Source organism: Lontra canadensis, unplaced genomic scaffold (assembly GCF_010015895.1).
Source record: "Lontra canadensis isolate GAN:19392208 unplaced genomic scaffold, GSC_riverotter_1.0 scaffold68, whole genome shotgun sequence".
NCBI classification, from domain to species: domain Eukaryota; kingdom Metazoa; phylum Chordata; class Mammalia; order Carnivora; family Mustelidae; genus Lontra; species Lontra canadensis.
Genome location: NW_022631062.1, coordinates 5,298,809 through 5,311,511, shown reverse-complemented (window position 1 = coordinate 5,311,511; position 12,703 = coordinate 5,298,809). Strand labels below are relative to the sequence as shown.

At 56.6% G+C, this 12,703-nt stretch overlaps 1 protein-coding gene across 2 annotated transcripts in view; it reads left to right on the top strand.

The window, feature by feature from the left end:
- TBL1X (transducin beta like 1 X-linked) overlaps positions 1-12,703 on the top strand; it is a 202,228-nt gene that overhangs the window by 150,253 nt on the left and 39,272 nt on the right. For both annotated transcript variants that reach the window (XM_032880225.1, XM_032880224.1), the window contains exon 4: positions 6,769-6,876. In XM_032880225.1, the coding sequence (XP_032736116.1) occupies positions 6,819-6,876 (58 nt within the window). In that variant the 5' untranslated portion in view covers positions 6,769-6,818. The remainder of the gene's footprint in view (positions 1-6,768; positions 6,877-12,703) is intronic.

Genomic DNA, 12,703 nt, shown 5'->3' with positions numbered 1-12,703 from the left:
GTTGGGGCTGCGGCACACACGCCCTCGGCCCCGGCGCGCTGCCGTCTCGTCTTCAGGCAGCTCCAGGAGGGGACGGCCTGGCTTTCCCTCGCCGGCCGCGGTGCTTCTCCCCTTTCTGCGCGGTGAGGACCTTGGGTCAGCCGGATGGGAGGGGTCTCAGATCACCCCTGGGCCAGGCAAGGAAATGCACTCATTAAGAAACCAAACCTGTTTGCTGTTTGGTTTTGTTTTTTTGTTGTTTCCCTTCTGTTTGAGGCCAAGGAGGGTGTCCCAGTGCCACCAGAGCTCTCTTGTATCCTGGAACTGGAGAGGCGGGAAAGCACCTGTTGGAGTTCTCAGTGCTCTTCCTGTCCTGGGTCCAGGGGAGCGTGTGGTGCATCATGCAAGGTCCAGAATGTTCTGACACGGCAGCCTTCCGCTCCCATCGCGCACACACACACACACACACACACAGACACAAGGTGTCTTGTACTGCTTTTCTCTCTCCTCCTGTTCCCGTCTTCCTCCCCAGATGCTGTCTTCATCAGCAGGAATTTACCCTCTTGCCTTCCAAAGCTTTCCTCCTTGGAACTCGGCCACCCCCGTAAGACTTTGTGGGGCACTAAAGTGCTGGAGTGTTCCTTATTTGTGTAGAGGAAGAGAGGGGTGTGTGTGTGTCCGTGTGTGAAATGTGTGTGAACTTGAATGTGTTTAATTCCTACAATTGCCAAAACTCTGTGCCTTGAATACAGGAGTTGGGCCGAAACTCCTCTGTCATCTCCTCAGACCTCATTCTCCTCCAGCACAGAGAAGGGCGGGCATAACCCGTGTGTCTGTTATTCGCGGTAGGTCTTCCCTCCATGCGGCGATAGGATCCGATGAGGCTTATGTGACGGAGGGAGCTGCTGCTTCTCAGCGGGAAACTTCTCGTCCTCTTTGCGCAGCTCTTTCCGAAGAGGAGGAGTTGGTCGGAAATGACTTGTGGCGCAGACGACTTCATCGGGTACCTGCCGGCGTGCGGGCTGCGATGGGCTCGGCGGCCTTCCAGCGCCGCTGAACAGCCACAGCTCGGCCTCCCCGGGCTCCGTGTGTCTTACCGGTGTTCTCCTCTCGCATACCTGAGCCTTTGGTGGGGGCAAAGCAGGGCGAGGTGAAGCCAGGGGGCTCGCTCATTGGTGGGGTGGGGGTTTTGGCTGAGGTGTGGAGTTGTGAGAAGGGCCTTGGAGATGGGGACGAGCAAAGCAGGGGCCGCGGTGACCAGCCTGAGGAGTGTGAGGGCCAGGACCTCCTCGGAGTGGGGCGGTTGCTGAGCGGTTCTGCGGCTCAGGGATGCTTCCTTCTGGAAAGGGGACATGATGGGGTCATGAGGACCCAAGAGAAATGTCCTGTGGCCCCCATTACACTGTTGCTTCCCCTTCAGATCGAACTGTTGGTCGTTTCACATTGTTCCATTTTCGTGACATGAAGCCTATAAATTAAAAATCACACATTTGAGTTCCCTGCAGGAATCCCAGTTCATATAGACGAAAAGTAGAAGAGTGGGTGCTGGGGGGTGGCGGGTGAGGGGGCAGCGGGGAGTTAGTGTTCAGTGAGGTTTCAGTGTGGGAAGGTGAGAAGGCTCTGGAGATGGGAAGGCTCTGGAGATGGGAAGGCTCTGGAGATGGGAAGGCTCTGGAGGTGAGAAGGCTCTGGAGATGGGAAGGCTCTGGAGGTGGGAAGGCTCTGGAGATGGGAAGGCTCTGGAGATGAGAAGGCTCTGGAGATGGGAAGGCTCTGGAGGTGAGAAGGCTCTGGAGATGGGAAGGCTCTGGAGGTGAGAGGGCTCTGGAGATGGGAAGGCTCTGGAGGTGGGAAGGCTCTGGAGATGGGAAGGCTCTGGAGATGGGAAGACTCTGGAGATGAACGGTGGGGCTAGTTTCACGACGCTGCGGGCGCGCGTAGTGAGTGGTCCACCACAGAGGTGGCGGTAGTCAGTGAGGCGTTCCGCTCCCCGCACCGAAGACGCGAGACGGGGAGATGGACAGAGTGTCGGTTTGACTTGCTTGTCTGCTGTGCAGAACGCTGTCCTGCCCCCGAGGAGAGCGTGGACCGGCGGACGGCCGCCCGCGCTCAGGGACCCACAGGCTTGCCCAGCTTTTCTCTTCCGGCAAGAAGCGCGGTTTCATCTTCGAGCCAGGGCGGGCGTGGGGGCCCGAGACGCGGGGACGCTGCCGTCAGGGCTCCTCCTGTCCACGGGGTGCCTCCGGCCGTTCCCGTGACGAGGACAACGGGGCGCCTTCTTCGGTCTCTGCTCGGGGACAGCCTCAGAAGGCGGCAGATGACCGGGGAGGCGGAGTGTCCTCGACGAGGCTCCCCCCACCGCCGTGTGCCGCTGCTGCAGTCGAGCCCCTCCGTGCCCCGAGCAGCAGCGCGCGTCCTCACGTGTCGCCGCCCGCGGAACCCTGGGCGGAATGCCGCGCGGTGCCCTCTCGGCGTCCTGTGGGATTCCGGTCTGGGCCTGCAGCAGGACAGGGAACGTCACTTCCACGCTCGCGAGCGGACGTTGGTGAGGTCGGTCTGAAGTGAAGCCATTTCACTCGTTGGCGTCAAAAAAGTAGAGCCCACGTGCCGGCACCACCACCTCCGAGCGGCTGCTGACACGCGGCGCAGCCGTGCGCCCTGCTGACGGTCGGCGTCCCTGCGTGGCGGCGAGGACAGCCCCACGGCTGCGGGCGCTGGGGCCCGGTCGGCGAAGCGGCTGCCTTCTGCTCGGGTCATGCTCCCGGGGCCCCGGGATCGAGCCCCGCATCGGGCCGCCTGCGCCGCGAGGAGCCTGCTTCTCCCCCTGCCCCCCACCGCTGCTCATGCTCTCTCTCAGATAAATACGTCCAGCCTTAAAAACCAACCAGCCAACCCAAGGGGTTAAAGGGACGAATTAGTGCTGTAAGATTTACAGTCCGTTCCGAGACTGTTCTCGTGTCTGTATTGTAACAGTCTGAAAACCTACATGTATGTTGCACTTCCCTGGTGGGGTTTTGGTTTTTTTTTCTTTTTTGCAGCTAAGTTTTATTATTTTTTTATTTACTTATTTTTTAAAGATTTTATTTATTTGAGACAGAGAGCGAGAGAGAGCACAAGCAGGGGCAGAGGGGGAAGTGGACTTACTCCCCGCTGAGCAGGGAGCCCGATGCGGGCTCCATCCCAGGACCCCGGGATCATGACCTGAGCTGAAGGCAGGTGCTTTAACCCACTGAGCCACCCAGCCGTCCCTTTATTATTTTTCTAAAAGATTTCTTGATATTTTTAGAGGGAGCACTTGCGCATGTGTGCGTGAGGAGGGGCCAAGGAGAGAAGGGGAGAGGCTGAAACAGACTCTCTGCCGAGCATGAGCTGCCCGTGAGGCTCGATCTCACGACCCTGAGGTCATGACTGGAGCCGAAATCAAGAGTCGGACGCTCCACCGACTGAGCCTGCCAAACTCCCCCGGAATTAGGTCTTAAAAGAAGTGGTCACGTAAAGACCAGTGAGGACGTTACTCGGCTGTGGGGGAGGTGCGGTCCACTTACCGCGTCTTCAGAAATGGAACCGCACAGCTGAGGGAGAAGAGTCAGGACAGCAGGACAAGGCTTGCTGTCCAGACGACATGTCACGTGGCTCTCTTGCAGGCCGGGGCTGGTTTCTGTGTTCTTCTCTCTGATGCTTACACATCAAAAAGTGTTGAAAAAGGTAACACTGTGGGGTGCCTGGGTCGCTCAGTGGGTTGGAGCCTCTGCCTTCGGCTCGGGTCGTGATCCCGGGGTCTTAGGATTGAGCCCCGCGTTGGGCTCCCTGCTCAGCGGGGAACCTTCCTCCCCCCGCTCTCCGCCTGCCTCTCTGCCTACTTGTGATCTCTGTCTGTCAAATAAAAAATAAAATAAAATAAAATAAAAAAGCTAACAGTGTGCTGACAAAAGCTTATGCTGACTTACAAATTTAGAGAGAAATTCGATCCATGATCAGAAAGTGGGAGAGCCAGACCTGAAGTAGTAGTTTTCCTACTTGGGGTAAGAGAGGGTGTGTACAGGAAAGGAGGGGCATCAGCCTAACCAGACTGGCCCACAGCCCCTGCTGTCTCAAGGATGTGGTCGTCTCCTGCGCCAGAGTCCTCTGCAAACATGCGTGCACACACCAGTTTGTGACACATTCTTGTGGGTGGCGAGTGAGAACCGGGCTTTGGGGTGCTGGGACGGTTTCTTCTTCTTCTTTTTTTTTTTTTTAAAGATTTTATTTATTTATTTGTCAGGGACAGAGGGAGAGAGAGTGAGCGAGCACAGGCAGACAGAGAGGCAGGCAGAGGCAGAGGGAGAAGCAGGTTCCCTGCCGAGCAAGGAGCCCGGTGTGGGACTCGATCCCAGGACGCTGGGATCATGACCTGAGCCGAAGGCAGCCGCTTAACCAACTGAGCCACCCAGGCGTCCCAAGTTTCTTCTTAGAAAACAGAAAAGAGGGCCCCGGGGTTAAGGAACTACCTTCGGCTCAGGTCATGATCCTGGGATTGAGTCCCACATTGGGCTCCCAGCTCCGCGGGGAGTCTGCTTCTCCCTCTGACCTTCTCTCCTCTCATGCTCTTGCTCTCTCTCTCTCCCAAATAAATGAATAAAATCTTTTAAAACAAACAGAAAAAAACAAAAAACAAAAACAATCTGGAGGCTGAGAAAAGACATCCGGATTTTATTTTGTAATGAAACTCCTGACAGGTTTGTGGAAAGCGTTTCCATAGGCTCTGTAAAAAAGCCGCCTCCCGTGGTGCATTTTCAGCGACGGCTTGCGTGGCTGTGTCGTTAAGCATCACCTGCCAGACGGCCCCACCTTGCCCCACATCTTTGTAAATGCGGTTCCTGTCAGACACAGAACGCTGATTTTTCTCTTCTGCAGAGAAAAACCAGCAGCAGTTTTGCAATTCGGAACCTTTGGCGACATCTGGAGACGTTTTTGATCGTCGCAAGTCCAGGGGGTGCGCGAGGTGGTGCCGGCCTCTGATGGGGGGAGGCCAGGGAGGCTGTGGCAGGGAGGCTGCCCAGCGTCCTCCAGTGCCCGGGACGGCCCCAGAGCGGAGGATCATCTGGCCCCCAGCGTCAGAAGTGCCGACACGCAAGAGCCTGTTGGATTTCCCTTCTCTCCAAGCACCCCGCATAAGCAGCTATGGAGAACGGAGCGAGGGTGGTGTCTGAGGCATTTCAGGCTGCTGCGACAGCGCGGCATGGAGCAGCCGCTTTCACCGATACACGTGTCCTTCTCGCAACTCTGGAGGCCGGCGGTCTGAGATCAGGGCGCTGGCCGATGTGGTGTCTGGCGAGGATCCGCTTGCCGTTTCCTAGGTGGGCGTCCGCGCATTGTGCCCTCACTCGGCAGAGAGACCAGGAGCTCTGCTTTTTCTCGAGTGCTTGTGGGACCGACGTGCAGAGAGCTTCCTGCAGGCTGTCCCCAGTTCTGTGGGCAGTGCACACGATGACAGCTTCCTCCTCGAAGCCTGCAGCAGAGTGTCTCCCTCCACGCCACTAAGAAAGAGTCTTACGTGCTATAACAAGAGTTAGGAGAATGACATGTGGTCACCTTTGCCGTAGGACATAACCTAAGGAGTAGAGTGACATCCCTGTCCTTTGAGGTGTTCCGTGGGGGTAGAAGTGAGTCACAGGTATTGCCCACACAGGGGGAGGGGATCTTAGCAGGGTGGGGCTCGCTGCGTGTGTCCCGTACAACAGCCTTTACGGTGCATCCTTGAAGGTCTTCCTTGCCCTTTCATCTTTATTCTAAATAAACACAAAGTTCTCATTTAATGATAAACGTCATGGCACCAGTAAAATGTATGACGTGGAAATGTATGAAATTTCATACACTTCAGATGTATGGTGTGGACCGTGAAGACCGTTGCCCAACAGCCAGGGACGTTTGGGGTTGACGACCTCACTGAAAGGGGTCCTGGCCTGTCTTGGCTTTGGCTCGTCTTGGCGTGAGTGCTCTGACAGGAGCTCTGCCGCTTGCTGGACTTCTCTCCTCTCCGGCCTTGCTTGCTCAGACACTAACGGGGGCCGTGGGGGAGAAAATCAGATACTCTCCTCGGTTGCTCCTTGTCCGTGCTCTGTCTTCCTGAGACCGGGCTTCTTTATGGAAATGATGTCGAGGTGATGCACCCTCTTCTCCCTCGTGGGTTTTCCTCCGCGGGGCTGCCCACAGCCCATAGGTATGGTGACCGTCAGGTTTATCGCTGAAACTTCATGAGTGAGAGGTATGAAAATTCATCATGTTCCAGAACAGCACATGCAGTCTGGTCCATGTAATCACCTACCTTAGGGGTGTCGACGTGGCGTGACGTGACCTCTGGTCTACTCACGGATCTTCTCTGTCTGGGAAAGTGTTTGGTGTCGTACCCACCCGAGCCCGTCAGACTGCGCCTCAGGATTCGGTCGTGCTCGTTACCAAGTATGTTGTCATCCAGTGCCTCCATGATTTTTGTCGAATAAAAGGTTGGGTTTTGTTTTCATTTTCCGTGGTTCCTGAATGTGTCATTAGGGCGGTTTATCCTTGACCCTATCTCAGTCTTATAAAATACACCAATGCCTTTTCCTCTTTTTTATTTTTTTGAAATTTTTCTCTTGGATCTATTTTTTTATACATAAAAAATGCATATATATGTATGTATCACAAAATTAAGATTACTTTCATAGTTATGCCATCATGGCTGTGATTTTTTTCAGTCGTCTCAAAAAAAAGAATGCAGAATACAGGCAGTGTTTCAAAACCATCTTCCCACTTTCTCTTGTCGTCTCACAGAGGGTGGCTCCCACATCCTACAGACCTCATCGCCGCGAGGTGAGGCTAAGATGAGCATAACCAGTGACGAGGTGAACTTCCTGGTGTATCGCTATCTCCAGGAGTCAGGTAAGAGGCTTGGGTTTCGGTTAGTAGCAAACACACCTGCAGCGTGGTGCGTGCAGAAGCACCCACCATGGATCGGAAAAGCCAGGCTAGAGAAGGAGAAGAGCGGACGGCATTCTCATTAAGAGAGCTGGAAGAGAGAAGGTTCTGGGGCTGCCCTGCTCCTGGGGTGGGACGGGGCATGTGTTCTTTCTTCCCTTGAACTCTCTGCCCAGATGAGGTCAGATGGCAGTTAAGGTCAAGAGCAGTTGGGACAAACATGGAAAGGGCATTAACAGAAAGGCTGGTGTGTCTTCGTGGTGTCGTGTTTATGCGAACCTCTTGGACTGAAGACCACAGATCTTTTGAGCTCCTAAACCACACCCCACCATGGGCCCATGGCCATTTCCTGAAACATAGTAGTTGTGGTCTCCTCCAACACTTCTGATTATGACCAAGACGTCACTTTACAGTAAGCAGTGTACAGGCCACACCTGTGCTCTCCGTCAACTTATGGACCTTGTGAGTAGCAGCTGGTACCCTCAGGGGCCGGGGGAGGGGGCTGACGGGAGCCTGAGGCCCGGGGTCTGGCCGGGCTTTGTCACAGGACGGAGACAGCCCTCTGAGGAGTCCTTGGACGCCTGCGAGCCCGGATGCGTGCGTTAGACAGTGTCGCAGCTGCCGCCCACGGCGCGGCCTCCACACAGTTGAGTGGACTGCTTGTGGGTGCTTTCTTAAGTTCTCAAGACTCTGAGTTCTTTTCGAATGAACGTTGTTAGATTTTTAATTAATTTCTAAAGTGAATATTGTCTTTAAACTTGGAAAGCTTTAGAATATTTCTTTTGAGACGCACAAAACGACATTCATGAGAAACATGGTTGTCACTACCTACCCGCCCAAGCTAAGAACTACCCCGCTTCCAGGGCCCACGGGACGCCCGTGTTCGACTCTGCGGTGCCATCCCCTCTTTCCAGTGTTGACTGCCTGCCCCGCTTGTTGTCCCCACATACTTACTGCGCACACGGTGTCTTCCTGAGCCGGGCAGGCCCTGGGGTGTTAGTTCACCACGGCACTGTAACAAAGTGGGCAGACCGGGCAGCCCAGAGGGAAATGGGTTGTCTCACCGTGCGGGAGGACTGACGCCCAGATTCCAGGTGTGGGCGGTGTGAGTGGCTTCTGAGGCCAGGAAGGGGTCTGTCCCGTGCCTGTCTCCCGGCTTCTGGTATGGTGCCCGCCATCTCTGCTGTTCCTTGGCTTGTGGAGACATCACGTCTGTGTCAGCCCTCGTTGCCACGCGGCCTCCTGCCCATGTGCGTCTGCTTCTACCTCTGTCCGAATGTGTCCCATTTCTCCTTCAGGATCCTTTCCCTTTGGAAATAGCCCTCCTGGATTAAGGCCTCACCAGACTCTGGTATAACTTGGTCTTAACGCATTAGATCTGCACTGAGACCCCGTTTCCAAATGAAGCCACTTTCCGAGCTGTGCCGGGGGCCTAGGACTTAGGGATTTGGGGCACGACACAGTTCAACCCACAGCCATTGGCCTTGTGCGTTATTTAAACTTTCTGTGCTTGGTATCCTATTGTTTATGTTCTGCAACTTGATTTTTCAAGAAGGGAACGAGTTCCTGGGGACACACGGACAAGACTGAGGGAAAACCGGCTTGTGAGCCCCTGGGTCTGGGCTCTTCCAGAGTCAGCCTGGAAGGCTCAGCAGGGCAGAGGTTGCGTCCAGACCACACAGCTCAGGCTCAGACCCTTGAACAAGTTCTTGACCCCACTGGAGCCTTCCTTCCCTGCAAATAAAAAATCAAAATGGTTATCCTGGGCAAAAGTCATGAGCACTGGACATGTGGCGTGTTACAGACAAACGTCTCCCCGTCCGATCCTGGATCTCTGTCCCTGGGGAACCCCAGGTAGCATTTCTCATGGGAAGTGTGCGTTCTTCCTCCGTATATCTTAGGTCACTCGGATCGGCTGTTGCCCGCGTAGTATGAGAGAAATCGATAAAACGTGTATGACCCCAGCCCTGTGGGTCTGGGGAGTCACTGGCATCTGTCACTCACCCTGAAGACTCGGGGGAACTGCCCGCTGTCCTGTGGACTTTCCACATTGAATTCAAGAGCCCTTTCTGTGTACACCCTTCAGTACGAAGATAGGATGGAGGCAAAAACACGGTCAGAATGTGTGCGGAACTCACAGTCTGAACGTCAGGATAAATAAGTGATGTGGAAACTGTGTGCCTAGCCTGGGGGGGTGCGGTCCCTGGGGCTTGAGGCCCAGGGCAAGGGCACCGCTGTCCTCTTTGAATAAATACGGAGACCATCCCTCCCCCAGAAAGGTCACACTTCCTTTTGTCCTGTTTGTTTACGCTTGGCTCCTCTGTCACCAGGCAGCTGAGGAGGGGCGTCTGGGGACAGGAGGATAGGATTTCACCGGTGTGGGTTTTCCATGTGCGAACTCCGGTCCCGTCGGTCCAAGTCCTTTCATACGCGTTGGCGTGCGTCTTCCAGAAAGCCAGGCCTGCCCTTTCCTCTGAGGAGCGCGTGAGTCCTAGAGTGGACTGGAGGGCCCCACAAGGACGTGTTCAGAAGCAGGCGGAGAAATACCAAGAGGTCTTTTTGGGGTCATTGTCTGTGTTTTTCTCAAACCTTCAAGTTTCGGTTTGGCACATCTCTCTTGGGCGCCCACCCAGTGCAAAGAGCGTCTTCTCAGCCTGTCACTGTCCCCTTTCTAGCCCCGGGGGTTGGGGGTGGGTGCGGAGAAGCCACACATTCCTCCATCGGGTCCCCTTCAGGCATCTCTGCTCTGCCCCGCATACCTACAGCCGCTCCTCGGAAATAAGCCCCGTGTCCCCATAGGTGACTCATTCTTCAGCGCCTCCCCATCTGGCTTTCTCTGCCAGAAGGCACCAGGAGGTTCTCTCTTGGCAAGGCCTGTGCAGCAGGCCCCATCCGTATGCCTTGTGTGGTGCGGAGGAGAGAGGGAGGGAGGGAGGGAAGGAGGGAGGGGGCGGAGGGCTGGGGATGGCCTTCCGGGAGGGAGACAGCGGGTTCTCTGGCCCATGTGCTCTTTGCTTTGGTGGTCGGGGACAGCCCCCAGAAAGTTCCAGCCCACCTGCTCGTGGGCAGTGAGGAGCAAGTTCCCTAGAACCCCGGGTGTTCCTGGTCTGGCCACGTGAGCTAGAGGCGAGAGCCTGCCTTTGCCTTCTCCGTGCTGGGCCGCAGATGCCATCCCTGGCCGTCCTGTCTCCAGCACCTTCCATCCTCATCCCGTTCCCATATCATCTATTGGTGCGGATGCCGGGAGTCCCTACAGGAACCTTTCTCTCCTCGAGAGTGGGAAGCCGTGTGTTGAAGAGGACACCTTCCTGGGAGAATCCAGGTCACACGTCTACAGACTGGGGAAAGAGCCTCAAAAGCGGGTTTGCTCCCTTACTCTGCCCGCGAGCGGCAGCCTCGAGAGGCAGCCTCGAGACCATCGTAGGTTCTTCTCTCTGGCCCTCCCCCAGAAGCGCGGCAGTAGATAGTACACCCAGACGTGAACCCCGCAGCCTGCAAGGAAGGCGTTTCTTTCGGGACCATTGTTAGTTGTGTGAAGCCGGGGCCTTGCCCCTCCATGCGCTTGCCGGCTGCCAGGGACTTGGGAGCCCGCCCGGTCCTGGCGTCACGGCGTTCTGGAAGAAGACCCTGCTGGTCGGCGAGCGAGGCTTGGCAGCGAGGCGGGAGGAACCTGTAAGTGCCGGCTCCGGCACCAGAGCGGCCGAGGTGGCCCGCTTCGGAGCTGTGGCAGTCCAGCCTTGAGGGCTAAGGCTTGACTGGCCTCTGCCGTATGGGACGCCCCCCAGCCAGCCCACCTCAGCATCGCAGGGAGCAGGACGGAGGAACGGGCCGCAGCCTGCACGGGCTGGTGTGAGCAGCTCTTGCAAAGACTGGGTGAGTGGCCAGTTGCGTGTCTTGCTTTTCTCTGAACGTAGCTTGGGGGGCTGACGCCCCTCCCAGCTCCGCGTGAAGAAGGGGGAGCATCCGTGAGTCCCTGTGAGTCTGAGTGTTTCCTCCGGGGCTTCGTCCCCAGAGCCAGACTACGGGGGACAGTTCCTCCCAGACCCAGCGGGCGAGGGAGTCAGTGGGCACGAGGCGCTGCTGGAAGGCGGCCCTGCCACAAGCAGGGAGGGCGGCCGCCTGGGGTTGGCCAGACCCTGCCGGTGAAGGAGCCGAAATGCTCGGCTTTGGCGGGTTTCTCAGGGAGGGGAGTGTCTGTTTCGTCGCGTCTGCCGGGCCAGTCCGTGTCTGCTGGGGGTATCGATGGTCCGTGAAGCTGGGTCATGGTCACGGTCGCGACTGGAGAGGAGAGACGGGCCGGGGGGCTGGAGCCAGATTTTCCACAGCGGTTAAGGGGTGACCGGACTGTTTCTCCGCGGGCCCTCGTTCGGCGTCGTGAGCTGGACAGGCATCCACGCCGTCGGAGGCGCCCGCAGCCCGTTCTCCGTCGCCGCGTCCTGCTCCGTTTCAGGAGTGTGTAGCCGTGGACGTGTCCATTCTCCTGTTGAAGAACGTGGGAGTTGTTTCCAGGTTTTGGCGATCACGGGTAAAGGGAACAGTGGTGCATGTGAGCGTAGGTTTCCGTTGCTCCTGGGGAAGCATCTGGGCGTGGGGTCGCTGGCTGGCGCGGTCAGTGTGGGCTGAAGGTTATCGGAAGCCACTGCAGGCTTCTCCGTGCGTCCGGGCCGTGAGGCCCTTGAGAGAGGGCAGGGGGTTGGTTGCGACTGCGGGAGCAGCGCTGATCTGTGCCTGTGTCGCGGGGCTGCGTTGGGAAGTGGGTGGAAGGACGGCAGCCCGGCAGGCAGGTCAGCGGGTTACTGGTGACGCTTTCCGCTTCCTCTTCGGGTTTAAAATTAGCCTTCGCGACCTGTCCGGGGTCACGGTTTCCACTGCTGACTTGTGCGCGGAGCTGCTGAGTGATGGGGCATCCACAGACGCACCCTGTCTCCTCGCTCCGCAGCCCGGGGACACGACGCGGCACCAGGACTGGCCGCCCGTCCCTCTGCGTGGGCTTCCGGGCTGAGAGCGCGATTCCGGCAGCCCGGCCCCCCTCCGCAGGGCGGCGGCGGAGAGCTTGCCCCCTGCCTTGCTCACACACGGCGGGACTCCGGCATCGCCGCACCTCTAGCTGTGGGACTGGCAGCCGCAGCCCCCGAAGAAGAGGTGTGACGTGTGTGACGGTCGTTGGTGGTTCTGCTGGCGACAAAGAAAACCCCCGTGAGGAATGTTTTGTCGGGTGGTGGGTGTGTTACCAGGCTGTGCGGCCCCAAGAGCCGTCACTTCAAAGATTTCAGGTAATAAAAGGAGTTCATCGTTACGGGCGATGGGAAAACCTGATTTATCCTATCTCACGAATCGCCAGGGTGCTGAACTTCTTTCTTCGTTGGGAAGGATTTCAAGTGTGATTGAGAACTCCTTGAACAGAGAGCTGCTTCTCTGATTTGTCAGGATTTGTCGTCAAGAGGCCAATTTATTAAACCCGTTTATCATTCCCGTTAATGTCACAGTGCGTTTGTTATTCACGGAGAGGCGCTGGCTGTTCTCTAAAGTGAAAATGTGCTTGTTAGACAGGGCCTGTTTTCTCAAAGAGCCGTGTCTACACACGTGTTGACTCACTACATAGAACTGGGCATGTTTCCTTGGATTGACATAATGTACACATAGTTCTGTGTTACGTGTCGTCCTTGGATTGTTCTAGATGACGTGTCATCCAAGGAGGACAGTGAAATACTAGTGCTTGGAGTTTCCAGGTTTACAGCAGAACTTAGGTGCCATTTCTCATTCGTTTCGTGGGGCTTCTAGGCCAAGACAG